The 16,198-nt window shown below is 46.4% G+C and overlaps 1 protein-coding gene across 1 annotated transcript in view; it reads right to left on the bottom strand.

The window, feature by feature from the left end:
• LOC126183632 (trimethyllysine dioxygenase, mitochondrial) overlaps window positions 1-16,198 on the bottom strand; it is a 531,746-nt gene that overhangs the window by 399,687 nt on the left and 115,861 nt on the right. Inside the window, exon 2 of the mRNA XM_049925754.1 lies at window positions 785-941. Coding sequence (XP_049781711.1) covers window positions 785-941 — 157 coding nt within the window. The remainder of the gene's footprint in view (window positions 1-784; window positions 942-16,198) is intronic.

The raw sequence follows: 16,198 nt of genomic DNA on the forward strand, positions 1-16,198 counted from the left end.
CCAAATAGTTTAATGTCGTCCTTCATATTACAAGAGTTTGGTAAGAAACAATGCTGTCAGAATGTGGTGGTTTTTTTTTCAGCGAGTGTGTGTGTGTGTGTGTGTGTGTGTGTGTGTGTGTGTGTGGTGTGTGTGTGTGTGTGTGTGTGTGTGTGTGTGTGTTGTGTCGGCCGTTAATTCACTACAGCAACTTGAAATGTAGCCAGTTCTTACCGTTACTCTGTCTTACCCAATTATATATAAAATTTGTCTGCATCTGTTCAGCAACATGAATGATTATTTTTGGCGATGTGTGCTTGGTAATGAAGTACGAAGTTGAAATTATATATTTGCCATGTATGGATAGGGAATGCAGCTTACACATAAAACTTCTTCACTTTTGGAAAATTGTATGTCTAAAATTTATGATGGATAATATTGATCTCTTTCCATCTCCTAGAGCTCAACATCTCATTGCCTTAGGATTAATATTGAACTACTGCAAACAAATGGAAAAGCACAGATGACGTAACAGACAGGCAGCAGTATCGTTGTAACTTTGCTGAGACATGAATAAATACTGTAATGTTAACTCTGATATTATCAGCTAACTAATTTAGTCAGATGTATATACAAAAGAGAATTATACAAAACACGCAAATTCTTCTCAAAATAGATCTGTATCTAACTACATGGCTGGATGTATGTATAGTAAACATTCATTTCTCTGTCTTTGGTTTTAGCTAGTATGTTTACTATAATTGTGAATATGATTTTTGGGTAATAACGCAACAAATCTACTCACCTTTTTTGACATGCGTGCCACTCTGCTGGCGTAATGCAGATCCACTATGGAAATGAAGCCTTGGGACAGACGCTAAGCGACTTGCCTTTGAGAGATTATGTGATGGTTTCTGCAGGTGCTGGAGGAAGACTGCTGCCAAGCGCATCTTCAAAACTTTCTGAAAAGAAAGAGAAGTGAAAATACATATAAATTCGTGGTAGAGATGACGTGACATCTAATTCAAGTTTCTCGAATCTACATGCTTTTCGCAACGCTTTGCCACAATTTCTTCCAAATTCACGGAATTACACACATCAAAAAAAGTTTTGCATCACCCCGATTCCCAGAACTCCTGAAGATAGACGTTGACTGTAGATATTGTATCACAGATACAGTCCCTTTGGCTGTTCAGTGATGTCACTGAAAGATGTAAACAACCATGCATAGGGTTCTACATCTACATCTACATTTATACTCCGCAAGCCACCCAACGGTGTGTGGCGGAGGGCACTTTACGTGCCACTGTCATTACCTCCCTTTCCTGTTCCAGTCGCGTATGGTTCGCGGGAAGAACGACTGTCTGAAAGCCTCCGTGCGCGCTCTAATCTCTCTAATTTTACATTCGTGATCTCCTCGGGAGGTATAAGTAGGGGGAAGCAATATATTCGATACCTCATCCAGAAACGCACCCTCTCGAAACCTGGCGAGCAAGCTACACCGCGATGCAGAGCGCCTTGTTTGGGGAAGGAGACCAGACAGCGAGGTCATCGGTCTCATCGGATTAGGGAAGGATGGGGAAGGAAGTCGGCCGTGCCCTTTAAAAGGAACCATCCCGGCATTTGCCTGGAGCGATTTAGGGAAATCACGGAAAACCTAAATCGGGATGGCCGGACGCGGGAACCATGCATGAGCAGCGCCTATTAGACGGAGGGGGTCCGACAGCTGATCGCTTCCAGTCTTTCCACCAGGAAGGAGTTACACGGCTCGTGTTGTCTGTAGTTCAACCATGCCTAGACGGTCAATATCGCGGTTCGATCGCTTTCGCATTGTTACTTTGTTCCAGGAAGGGCTCTCAGTAAAGGAAGTGTCCAGGCATTTCGGAGTGAACCAAAGCGATGTTGTTCAGACATGGAGGGGATACAGCGAGGCAGGAACTGTCGATCACAGGCCTCGCTCGGGCCCCCTAGGGCTACTACTGCAGTGAATGACAGCTACCTACGGATTATGGCTCGGAGAAACTCTGACAGCAACGCCATAATGTTTAATAATGCTTTTCGCGCATCCACGGGACGTCGTGTTGCGACTCAAAATGTGTGCAATAGGCTGCATGATGCGCAACTTCACTCCCCATGTCCATGGCGAGGTCCATCTTTGCAACCACGACACCAAGCAGCGCGGTACAGATGGGCGCAATAACATGCCGAATGGACCGCTCAGGATTGGCATCATGTTCTCTTCCCCGATGAGTGTCGCATATCCCTTCAACCAGCCAATAGTCGGAGACGTGTTAGGAGGCAGCTCGGTCAGGCTGAACTCCTTAGACACACTGTCCAGCGAGTGCAGCAAGGTGGAGGTTCCCTGATGTGTTGGGGTGGCATTTCGTGGGGCCGACGTACGCAGCCGTAACGGCTGTAAGATACGTGAATGCCATCCACCGACCGATAGTGCAGCCATAAAACGGCAGCATATTGGCGTGGCATTCGTCTTCATGGATGACAATTCGCTTCCCAAGGTGCACATCTTGTGAACGACGTCCTTCAGGATAACGACACCGCTCGACTAAAGTGGCCAGCATGTTCTCCAGAAATGAATGCTATCGAACATGCCTGGGATAGATTGAAAAGGGCTGTTTATGGACGACGTGACCCACCAACCACTCTGAGGGATTTACGCCGAATCGCCGTTGAGGAGTGGGCAATCTGGACCATCAGTGACTTGATGAACTTGTGGATAGTATGCCACGACGAATACAGGCATGCGTCAATGCAAGAGGACATGCTACTGGATATTAGAGGTACCAGTGTGTACAGCAATCTGGACCACTACCTATGAAGGTCTCACTTTATGGTGGTACAACATGCAAAGTGTTGTTTTCATGGGCAACAAAAATGGCGGAAATAATGTTTCTTGATCTCTATTCCAAAATTCTGTATAGGTTCCGGGACTCTTGGAACCGAGGTAATGCAAAACTTTTTTGATGTGTGTATTTTTAGATGGTATAATAATCCAGGCGTGGCTGTGGTAGTCCAGTGGACAGAGCACCAGAATCTGACAATGGAGGAGCTCCTGGGCTCAATCCTGGTTAGGGTTCAGAATGGTTCAAATGGCTCTAAGCACTATGGGACTTGACACCTGAGGTCATCAGTCCCCTAGTCTTAGAACTACTTAAACCTAACTAACCTAAGGACAACACACTCATTCATGCCCGAGGCAGGATTCGAACCTGCGACCGCAGCAGCAGCGCGGATCTGGAGTGAAGCGCCTATAACCGCTCGGCCACAGCGGCCGGATTGTGGTTAGGGGAGGGGAGATCTTTTTCTCATTCCAGTCTCTCCAGGACGATCCCAGTCTACTCAGCCTACTATCAAATGAGTACCATGGATTTTTCCTGCGGGAGAAAGGCGACCGGGGCGATGGGCCCGCAAGCCTCCCCCTCCTAGCACTGGGGCGAAGGAAGGCTGTACTCTACCTGCTGTCAAGCCAATAGCCCGGTAACGGGCGTCTGCCACAGACTCTACCTTTACCTTTATAACAATGCAGGATATGCAAGAGTGCGCAATACAAATTGTGTAATCCAAGAGAACAATAACATAACACGAATAAACTGACATACGTTACTCATGTAATGTTCAGCACACACTGTGGCAATGAAACGGACAGAGAGAGCACAATGACTGGTTGGTTTTCTTTCTGTAAGTGTGGAGCCAAAGGGGCCAAACTACTAGAGCATCAGTACTCTACTTGCCAAACAACTCCTTGTAGTTGGCGAGGCAGGCCCATCACAAGCGTCTTCTAACTAAACTGCGTGTCTACGGAGTATCACCTCAGTTGTGCGAGTGGATTCGTGATTTCCTGTCAGAAACGTCAAAGTTCGTAGTAATAGACGGAAAATCTTCGAGTAAAACAGAAGTAATATCTGGCGTTCCCCAATGAAGTGTTATTTATTTATTTATTTAACCTGGCAATATTAGGGCCATCAGGCCCTCTCTTACATCTAACCAGGCATTCTACTCACTTTACATTCATATGTTTTAGTAGGCATGTTAAATTACATCTAGTACAAAAAGGGAAATAAACAATTACAAAGCACACCTGGAAAAATACATATATATAGAGTTTATATTCGTAGATCATAAGTACTGTTATAATTAGTCATTATTGAAGAGACAGATTTTAGAGGAGGAGGAGGAGGATATTAGTGTTTAACGTCCCGTCGACAACGAGGTCATTAGAGACGGAGCGCAAGCTCGGGTGAGGGAAGGATAGGGAAGGAAATTGGCCGTGCCCTTTCAAAGGAACCATCCCGGCATTTGCCTCAAGCGATTTAGGGAAATCACGGAAAACCTAAATCAGGATGGCCGGAGACGGGATTGAACCGTCGTCCTCCCGAATGCGAGTCCAGTGTGCTAACCACGACAGATTTTAGACAGGAGTGCTAGCAGCAGGGAGTATGAGGGAGACTCATGGTGAAGGGAGGAGAAGAATAGAGACATGATGAAACATAATTAAGGAAATATAAAGGAAAAGAAGATTGCGTGGCTAATAGAGATAGATGAAGAGGAAGGCATCTCAGGAGCAAGATAGCAGACGCTAGCTTTTCTATTTGACAGATGAGAGGATTGGCCTTGTACATTAATTTTGTGGAGAACGTTATGAGGATGATAGTAGGACACGCTTCAACTTCTTCTTAAAAGCAGCAGGGGATTGAATTTTGCGCAAGGTAATGGGCAGTTTGTTCCAGAGGCGGACAGCGGCAACTGAGGAGGAGTTTGCAAAAGTTTTTGTTTAGTGAGTGGGCACTGTTAGGATACCAAATAAGAGTGACCTCGTGTTTAGATTATGATGGCATGACAGGTTTTTAATCTCTGAAGCAAGGTACTGGGGGGCTTGTGCGACGAGGAGTCGGTGAAGTAGACATAGAGAGTGGTAGTCACGCAATTTGTCCGGCCGCAGCCACCCTAGCTCGGAGTATGAAGCACTAACATGAGCATACCGGCGAATGTTGCAGGTGTAACGCACACAGGCATTCATGGTTAGTTCTAGCCGTCTTTTGTTTCCACTACTCATGCCTTGTTGAATTACATCAAAATAGTGGAGGTTCGGTAGTACGAGTGCTTGCACGAGCTGGCGTTTCAAGTCCTGTGGAAATATGTTCCGAAACTTTTTGAGAGCATAGAGACAAGCAGACGTCTTCCGGCACACTGCGACTGTATTCTCCGCCCAGCTGAGATGCTCACCCAAAGTTACACCCAAGTTCTTAACTGTTTTCTGATACAGTATTGGAGTACCGTCGAACAGAATAGGAGGTAGCCGTTCGCGGAAATCTGAACTTATTAATTTCTGATGGGCTATTAAGATTACTTGCGTCTTTTTTGCATTTAGTTTAAGCCCCAGGTTTTTCGCCCATGTCACTACTGAAGACAGATCATCACTCATCTGAGCGATTGCAGTGTTTACATCTTCAGGTCTGACGCTTATGTAGAGCTGGGGGTCGTCGGCATAGAAATGATATTTACAGGAGGACAGAACCGACGAAATATCATTGACATACAAAGAAAACAAAAGTGGTCCTAAGACTGATCCTTGTGGCACTCCCGAGGAAACATGTTTCCAGGAAGATTTTTCATTTACGCAAACAACACATTGCTGTCTGTCTTTTAAGTAGCTTGCAAACCATCTCATTGCACTAGCTGAGAAATTGAGCTGTTGCATTTTTCTGAGCAATATGTCAAAAGCTTTGCTGAAGTCCAGTAGCGTCAATATTGTTGCCTTTCGGTTGTCGATGGCATATTTCAGGTCACAGTTACTTTAATTAGATCAGTGTTTGTGCTGTGATGTTTACGGAAACCGGATTGAAATTCGTCATATAGGCTGAATTCATGCAGGTTTTCAGTGATTTGATCATGAACAATATATTCAAGTGCTTTGGAAACAACAGGCAGTATGCTAATTGGTCGGTAATCACTAGGCAGTTGCGGGTTTTCGATCTTAGAGATGGGTCGAATTATGCTTCTTTTCCATGCAGTGGGGTATATTCCGTTCACGAGGGAAAAATTAAATATGTCCGTTAAGACAGGTACTAAAATATCGGCAACATTCTTAATCATGGTTATACCGATACTGTCATTGCCTATTGCATCAGAAGAGATTCTCATTATTGCTCTTCTTGCTGTATTTATTGTTACATGTTTTAGATGGAAGGTATCGTTGTTAGTTATCCTGTTTTGGGATTCTTGTAGACGGTAATTATCAGCCGATTGGGTATTCAGAGGTGCAGAGAAGAATTCATTTAATTCGTTAGCTGACACATGAAAATTAGTTTCCGATTTTGCCTTTCCGACCCCCAAGCTACGGAGATTCTTCCATAGAGTCGTGGGCGTCAGATCGCTGTATACAAGGGTGCGAGCGTGCCTGATCTTAGCATTGCGAATGCATTGTTTCACTGTGTTCCGTAGCTTTCTATTCTTCGAAACGCTCGAGTTTCGGATCTGGCATGAAACGCCTATGGGCAGCATCCCAATTAGTCATCATTTGACGTAATTCAGTTGTCAGCCATGGAGCAGAAGATTTTCTTACACGGATTGTGCGTACAGGTGCATGTTTGTCATAGAGGGCAGTGAGTTTATCACCAAGTTCATTAATTTTGCAGTCGATTGTAGGTTCTCTGATTATTTGATCCCATGAGATTTCTGAGAAATCGGCTCCTAGAGAGTCAAGGTCAATACGTTTCATGTTTCTACACGTTATGTAACGCGATTTGATCCTTGGGGGGCTGCACAGAGTAGGCCAGGAATATTACATCATGTGCTGAGGGGCCAGGGGCCGATGTTTGACCAATATCTCTTACTTTGTCAGTCTGTTTCGTTGCGATTACGTCTATAAGAGTATGACTGTGCGCCGTATGGTGTGTAGGTTGTAATGGAAGAATGTTCATGCTATTGCAGCTAAACAATCTTCTTAGGTTTATTGGAACGATCACATAGATACACTACTGGCCATTAAAATTGCTACACCAAGAAGAAACGCAGATGATAAACGGGTATTCATTGGACAAATATATTATACTACAACTGACATGTGATTACATTTTCACGCAATTTGGGTGCATAGGTCCTGAGAAATCAGTACCCAGAACAACCACCTCTGGCCGTAATAACGGCCTTGATACGCCTGGGCATTGAGTCAAACAGAGCTTGGATGGCGTGTACAGGTACACGATACCACAGTTCATCAAGAGCAGTGACTGGCGAATTGTGACGAGCCAGTTGCTCGGCCACCATTTACCAGACGTTTTCAATTGGTGAGAGATCTGGAGAATTTGCTGGCCAGGGCAGCTGTCGAACATTTTCTGTATCCACAAAGGCCCGTACAGGACCTGCAACATGCAGTCGTGCATTGTCCTGCTGAAATGTAGGATTTCGCAGGAATCGAATGAAGGGTAGAGCCACGGGTCGTAACACTTCTGAAGTGTAACGTCCACTGTTAAGTGCCGTCAGTGCAAACAAGATGACACCGAGACGTGTAACCAATGGCACACCATACGATCACACCGGGTGATACGCCAGTATGGCGATGACGAATACACGCATCGAATGGGCGTTCACCGCGATTTCGCCAAACACGGATGCGACCATCATGATGCTGTAAACAGAACCTGGATTCATCCGAAAAAATGACGTTTTGCCATTCGTCGTTGAGTACACCATCGCAGGCGCTACTGTCTGTGATGCAGCGTCAAGGGTAACCGCAGCCATGGTCTCAGAGCTGACAGTCCATGCCGCTGCAAACGTCGTCGAACTGTTCGTGCAGATGGTGGTTGTCTTGCAAACGTCCCCATCTGTTGACTCAGGGATCGATACGTGGCTGCACGATCCGTTACAGCCATGTGGATAAGATGCCTGTCATCTCGACTGCTAGTGATACGAGGCCGTTGGGATCCAGCACGGCGTTCCATATTACCCTCCTGAACCCACCGATTCCATATTCTGCTAACAGTCATTGGTCTCGACCAACGCGAGCAGCAATGTCGCGATACGATAAACCATAATCCCGATAGGCTACAATCCGACCTTCATCAAAGTCGGAAACGTGATGGTACGCATTTCTCCTCCTTACACGAGGCATCACAACAACGTTTCACCAGGTAACGCTGATCAACTGCTGTTTGTGTATGAGAAATTGGTTGGAAACTTTCCTCATGTCAGCACGTCGTAGCTGTCGCCACCGGCGCCAACCTCGTGTGGTTGCTCTGAAAAGCTAATCATTTGCATATCTCAGCATCTTCTTCCTGTCGGTTAAATTTCGCGTCTGTAGCACGTCATCTTCGTGGTGTAGTAATTTTAATGGCCAGTAGTGTAATATTGTGTTTAGAGCAAACCAAAGACTGCGATACAGTGGCAGAACACTTAGAAGGTGCAACTGGTCTACTAAAGAGACTGCTTGCACCACACTTGTTCGCCGACCGCTACGGTCGCAGGTTCGAATCCTACCTCGGGCATGGATGTGTGTGTTGTCCTTAGGTTAGTTAGGTTTAAGTAGTTCTAAGTTCTAGGGGACTGATGACCTCAGATGTTAAGTCACATAGTGCTCAGAGCCATTGGAACCATTTTTGAACTTGTCCGCCCTATTCTGGAGTATTGCTGTGCGGTGTGGAATCCGCATCAGGTGGGACTGACGGTTGACATCGTAAAAGTTCAAAGAAGGGCAGCTCGTTTTGCATTATCGCGAAATAGGGGAGATAGTGCCACAGACGTCTTACGTGAATTGGAGGGGCAATCATTAAAACAAAGGCGTTTTTCGTTGCGACGGGATCTTCTCATGTAATTGCAATCACCAGTTTTCTCCTCCGATTGCGAAAACATTGTTGCCACCCACCTACATAGGGAGAAATTATCATCAAGATAAAATAAGAGAAATTAGGGCTCGCACAGAAAAATTTAAGTGCTCGTTTTTCCCGCGTGCCGTTAGAGACTGGAACAGTAAGAGACAGCTTGAAGGTGGTTCATTGAACCCTCTGCCAGGCACTTCATTGTGAATAGCAGAGTAATCACGTAGATGTAGAACAACGTTGCTAAATAGTGCTAAAAGATATCTAGGTGCGTTACTGTGATGAATAGAAAATAGGAGATCAGAGACGTCCAGAATAGTGGCTATTCCAATTACAAGACGTTTCAGTAACAGTATAAGGAGGCTTAAAATCGGACCAGCACGTAGGTCTGAGGCAGATGGGGATCCCTCAGGACTCCTCTGCAGCGAGAGGCACTCATTCCCACTCCTGACACCCAGAAACCGTGAGGTGTGCATAAATCAACGAACTAACAAATAACACCTTTCTAAAACGATGAAGGCGCAAATGGGAAGCGACTTGGGAACACTGAAAATGCTAAGAGTTCAATGTAATTACAGAAAAGACAAAATAGAGGCTAGATATACAGCTGGCGAGTAGATCTGAGGCACATGGAGACCACTTGCAGCTCGTTGTGGTAAGAGGCGATCCCTGGTTAACCTGCCAGAATCCAGTCGAAGCGAAACGTGAATAAAACAATGACCTGATCAGAATAAGAGGTGGTCAATGTACGAGACCTCTCCAGCTTGTGTAAATATCGACGTTGCCAACAGCATTCGGAGTACCCAGATGGTGACTTGTCAAAGTAATAGCCAAACCTGACAGTGCTTAGCTTCGGTGATCTGATGGGAACAGGTGCTACCACAGCAGCAAGGCTATTGGTCGTTAGGATATCAAAAGGGTTTAAAATTTACCAGAGTCCCACCCTACAAAGCAAGGCAGGCGAGGAGATACTACCAAAGATCTTTAGGGGAAACAGTATGACAAAGAGGGCTGATTTTCTGTCGGCCAGTCAAAAAACAGTATAAAGAACTACTATACCAAATGAGAGTAGAAAAATGGGAGACGTACATTAAGGACCACATGGTAACAAATCTTTTATTTATGAGGATCACTGCGACTGTGATGAATAAAGGTTGTTGAAATTACTGCAACCAGTCGCCTTTTGTTTTGTTCTTCAATTTGTATTATCCCATTACTGGATTCAGACCGCTTAGATATCCATCATCAGATAGTATACGACCGTAATCCCAAAAGTAAGGTCTCCTATTCTTTTTTATAACTGCATAGACCTGTTTATTTCTACAATGGTTTACATCAGTTTACAGCTTGGACATTTAACTATTTTTCGACATAATCACCATTTCTGTCGATGCATTTTTGTAGACGCTGGGGCAGTTTTTGTATGCCCTTGTCATACCAGCCCGCCGCCATGCTGTTCAGAAAGTTATGAACCTCTTCTTTCACCTCGTCGTCAGATCTGAATCGCTGGGACCACAATTAACGCTGACAGGTACTGTGAGACTCTGAAAAAACTCAAACGGGCAATTCAGAACCGGAGAAGAGGAATGTTGAGCAAGGGCGTATACATTCTCCATGACAACGCTCGCCCACACATCGCTCGGCAAATCGTTGTTCTCCTGCGACAGTTTCAGTAGAACATAATCACCCACCCACCCTATAGTCCTGACTTGGCGCCATTGACTATCACCTATTCCCTAGGTTAAAATAACATTTGACCAGAAAGCGATTCAGCTCCGACTACGAGGTGAAAGAAGAGGTTCATAACTTTCTGAACAGCATGGCGGCGAGCTGGTATGACATGGGCATACAAAAACTGCTCCAGAGTCTACAAAAATTCATCTACAGAAATGGTGATTTATGTCGAAAAATAGCTAAATGTTCAATCTGTAAACTGATGTAAACCATTGTAGAAATAAACATGTCTACGTACTTATAAAAAAATAGGAGACCTTACTTTTGGGATTACCCTCGTATATTTATTGATGGTCTGCAGCAGTGTGGGGGTCGTGTAGGTTATTAGTATCCGTTGATTGGTTGTTGGTGCACACAGTATTGTGGAAAACATAATGAATGTTTTCCAGTGACGTTAACTTTATTGATTTTAACACACTTTGCCACAGGTAACATGTTCGACATGCTTTACAAAAGGAGGCTAAGTGTGTGAAGCGCAGTAAAATTAACGTCACTGGGAAACATTCATTACGTTTTCCGGAATACTGTTTGCACCAACAACCAACTAACAGATACTAATAACTCTACATGACTCCCACACTGCTGTAAACAATCAATAAATACACTCCTGGAAATGGAAAAAAAACACATTGACACCGGTGTGTCAGACCCACCATACTTGCTCCGGACACTGCGAGAGGGCTGTACAAGCAATGATCACACGCACGGCACAGTGGACACACCAGGAACCGCGGTGTTGGCCGTCGAATGGCGCTAGCTGCGCAGCATTTGTGCACCGCCGCCGTCAGTGTCAGCCAGTTTGCCGTGGCATACGGAGCTCCATCGCAGTCTTTAACACTGGTAGCATGCCGCGACAGCGTGGACGTGAACCGTATGTGCAGTTGACGGACTTTGAGCGAGGGCGTATAGTGGGCATGCGGGAGGCCGGGTGGACGTACCGCCGAATTGCTCAACACGTGGGGCGTGAGGTCTCCACAGTACATCGATGTTGTCGCCAGTGGTCGGCGGAAGGTGCACGTGCCCGTCGACCTGGGACCGGACCGCAGCGACGCACGGATGCACGCCAAGACCGTAGGATCCTACGCAGTGCCGTAGGGGACCGCACCGCCACTTCCCAGCAAATTAGGGACACTGTTGCTCCTGGGGTATCGGCGAGGACCATTCGCAACCGTCTCCATGAAGCTGGGCTACGGTCCCGCACACCGTTAGGCCGTCTTCCGCTCACGCCCCAACATCGTGCAGCCCGCCTCCAGTGGTGTCGCGACAGGCGTGAATGGAGGGACGAATGGAGACGTGTCGTCTTCAGCGATGAGAGTCGCTTCTGCCTTGGTGCCAATGATGGTCGTATGCGTGTTTCGTGCCGTGCAGGTGAGCGCCACAATCAGGACTGCATACGACTGAGGCACACAGGGCCAACACCCGGCATCATGGTGTGGGGAGCGATCTCCTACACTGGCCGTACACCACTGGTGATCGTCGAGGGGACACTGAATAGTGCACGGTACATCCAAACCGTCATCGAACCCATCGTTCTACCATTCCTAGACCGGCAAGGGAACTTGCTGTTCCAACAGGACAATGCACGTCCGCATGTATCCCGTGCCACCCAACGTGCTCTAGAAGGTGTAAGTCAACTACCCTGGCCAGCAAGATCTCCGGATCTGTCCCCCATTGAGCATGTTTGGGACTGGATGAAGCGTCGTCTCACGCGGTCTGCACGTCCTTCACGAACGCTGGTCCAACTGAGGCGCCAGGTGGAAATGGCATGGCAAGCCGTTCCACAGGACTACATCCAGCATCTCTACGATCGTCTCCATGGGAGAATAGCAGCCTGCATTGCTGCGAAAGGTGGATATACACTGTACTAGTGCCGACATTGTGCATGCTCTGTTGCCTGTGTCTATGTGCCTGTGGTTCTGTCAGTGTGATCATGTGATGTATCTGACCCCAGGAATGTGTCAATAAAGTTTCCCCTTCCTGGGACAATGAATTCACGGTGTTCTTATTTCAATTTCCAGGAGTGTAGATACCATCTGATGATGAATCGCTAGGCGGTCCGAAACCGGTAATGGGATAATAAAAATTGAAGAACAAAACAAAAGGCGACTGGTTCCAGTGATTTCAAGAAACTAAATGGTAACCGGCCAATGGCCTTGCCGCAGTGGTAACACTGGTTCCCCTCAAATCAACGAAGTTAAACGCTGTCGGGCTGGGGGAGCACTTGGATGGGTGAGCATCCAGTCTGTCGAGCACTGTTGGCTAACGGGGTGCACTCAGCCATTGTGAGAAGTAGCGGCTCTGGTCTCGTAAACTGACATACGGCTAGGATAGCGGTTGCTGACCACATGCCCCTTCATATCCGCATCCAGTGACGTCTGTGGGCTGAGGATGACACGGCGGCCGATCGGTACCGTTGGGTCTTCCAAGGCCCGTTCAGACGGATTTTAGTTTAGCTTAAATTGTAACTGACGTTTCGGGTTTTTGACGCAAACTTGCAACAAATAAGGCTCGATCACACACGGTATTATAGCCCTGAAAGATCCGACAGTGCGATGACGACAGACTGGGAAATATCAATTCAGTACCTACTCACAACTTTGTTGCCGGACAATACAACGATGGAAGACAGAGATCCAACAGCATCTTTGCTCTGAATTACCAGAGCAACATGTGAATAAGTGTTATGATTCCATTTGCTCAGGAGGAAGTGAGATTGGCAATAATGAAATTTAAAGTAGAAGACAACACCAGAACACGATAGAATACTTGCAGAGGTGTTGCAGCAGCTAGTGGACCAAATTGTGCGATATATAACAATGTTATTAAACAAATGTCTTTTTGTAGGGCCGGTTGTCCATAATTCGGAAAATCTCGAATATCATTATATTCAAAAAAGGAAAGGCCAAAGACCCGAGAAGCAAAATCTTACAGACCGATTTCCTTAGTAAATGCTGTAGCCAAAGTACAGGGGAAGCTTCTGTGCCGCAGCCTGAGGGACCACAGACAGTTAGTAGGCATGAGCCGTCTACAGTACAGTTTCAGGAAAGGGGAATCCAACGAGGATGCGATAAATCACGCAAAGAGCATTTGTAAACATCTCAGACAAGTAGGTTTTAGGCATAATGATCGATATCGCTGGGGCGTTTGATAAATTGTGGTGGCCTGCCCTGTTCAGATTGAAACAGGTGGACTGTCTAAGGTGTCCCTTTAACAGACTACAAGATAGTTGTCGCACAGGTATGTCCTGGAAAGAGAATTGTGAAAGATATCACCAAAGGCTGTCCACAGGGCTCTGTTTGTGGTGCAGAGTCCTGGAATGTTTGCATAGAGCCATTACCGAACCAGCCCCAGAGTATAACAAACACTAGAGGCTGAATCGCCTACACAGAAGATCTGTTCATTATATTATCTGCTAAAACAAAGGCTAAATTGGAGGAAAACAGCGGAGTAGTTATTGAAAGACTAATTAACTTGCGTGTAGAAAACAAACTAATGAAAGCAGCGCACAAAACAGTCTATATGCTACTGAAAGGAACATTATCAAGAACGAGAAATCCCATTATAATAAATGACCAACCAGTGAAAAGAAAAGAACTATATAGGTACATTGGATGCATAGTCAAGGTTTCTGGCTACATACCACGTAATACCAGTCAACAGGCACAGTCTGGGGAAATGTTTGCGTGGGCACCAGCAGCGGAGTGTCCAGGATTTGTTGCACCCTGAATCGCATGCCACGGACCACTGTAGCCAGCCGTATTTCCTCCTGAGGCCGCTGTTTGGACCTGGTCCTTCGACCACCGTCTGGTGTGGCTACCTAATATCGTGACGGGCCACAAAAGTTTGCAGCTGTTTATGGGGGGATGTTGGTGGTATGAGGTGACTCGTCATGTCCATCAGTTGCACCCACGACCTGTTGGGACGTTGCCACTGCCGCCTTCCAGTCAGCTGAGCGTCAGGGTTGATAGCAGCGTTGTTCCTGGAGTGCGCTCCCACTGGCAGCAGCATGCCTCACTGTTGCCATTCCCTCCATGACCTCCACCATCTTCCTGTCGCCAGCAGCCTTAGATCCCCGTATGGCTTGCCCTCTGCCTGCCATGGTGGAGCACATGGTTTTCGACCTACCTCCTTCCATTCTGCCACCTCTCCCCCATTGTCGATTTAAGTGGCCTCGTACCCACTGCCACCAGTCGATTCATTGTTGCCTCTGTGTCCCACCCTTCCGATGGAGCCAGTGGCATTGGCGTTGCCTCTTTCGGTGGTCAGTTTCACCAGCGCTCTCTTTAGTATTGCGCCGGAGGTTGCGGCCCAAGCCTACCCATTTTCAACCCTACATGGGCTTTTTAGAGGGGGGGAGGGGAGGGGAGGGGAGTAAATCCCACCAGAGGGTGTCCCAACGGAGGCAGATGAGCTCATGTGGGTAGAACAGTGCGCATGTCACAGATTGCGCGGCCTCTCCCGCCGGAGGTTCGAGTCCTCCCTTGGGCCTATGTGTGTGTATGTTGTCTTTAGCATAAATTAGTTTAAGTTGTGTGTAAGTCTAGGGACCGATGACCTCAGCAGTTTGGTCCCTTAGGTATTCACACACATTTGAACATTTTGGTAGAACAGTGGGGTAGTTCAGAAACCTGGCATGGGGGGCACATGCATCATGACATTTCAGCCGAAATGCAGATGGAGGTGTTTACTTGCGGCCGACAGTGAGTGGAGCAGACCAGTGCTCCTGCGATGTTCAAACACCATGGACGTAGCTTCGCACATTTATTGAGAGATGTCATCTGCTCATTCGATAGGTGTCTGTGCTGAGTATATTATTGTGTATGTATCTATGTGTGTTCAGATGCTCCACTTCCTGCCATAGTTGAATTAGCATGATGAGTTCTTTCCACTCATGGGGTTCTGTTCCCAAGTCACTGTCTGCCAGGTAGACCTGTGCCGACTGTGTCGAGCAGTGGCGTTGTCACGCCTACTGCTGATCTTTCATGGCCTTTAGAATGTGCAGAAGTAATATCCGTCTTTTCTGAATCATTAGAGCCATTAGTATAAATTATTTTAGCGCCTTGAAATCCTACATAACTAAGAATAAGTTTTGGTGGAAAAGGATGGGAGTGACAGAGATTTTTGGCCTTTGGAATAAACTTCCCCTGGGAGGTTCGCATACGGACACCCAGTCAATACTTTCAGAAGAATGAAGCTGTTTTCATTTGCTTGACAGCCATTGTAATCCCGCGTGAGTAACTTGGTGTCAATGATGTTCAGGTATGTTGGTAGGTTAATCATTCAGACATTGTCAGGGAAAGCGATGGAACAGGCAGTTGAGTCTCTCTGCTTTGAACAGCTTGTGTAAATCACCGCTTCATTACAGTGCTAGTTTAAAATACAAAAGTTTGGTATCATCCAAAGATCGTGGCACTACATCAATGTCAGCAACACATATCGCTACCACAGACATTAGCAATGTCTCGCTGCAATCCGCAATGGGGAATGGGAGGTGCTCCAGAAGACACACCGTCTCTCTTAACATTGCAGTGACCTCGCACAGAGGTTAGTAAAGAGCCAAGCATGGAAGAGCTCTTCTTAGTTTGTGACCTCAGCTGAAGCAGATAACTTCGCAGAGTAAGACTAAAGAGTTATTCAAGTCTCAGAAGGAAATG

The sequence above is a fragment of the Schistocerca cancellata genome, chromosome 4 (assembly GCF_023864275.1).
Source record: "Schistocerca cancellata isolate TAMUIC-IGC-003103 chromosome 4, iqSchCanc2.1, whole genome shotgun sequence".
In the NCBI taxonomy this organism is placed as follows: Eukaryota; Metazoa; Arthropoda; class Insecta; order Orthoptera; family Acrididae; genus Schistocerca; species Schistocerca cancellata.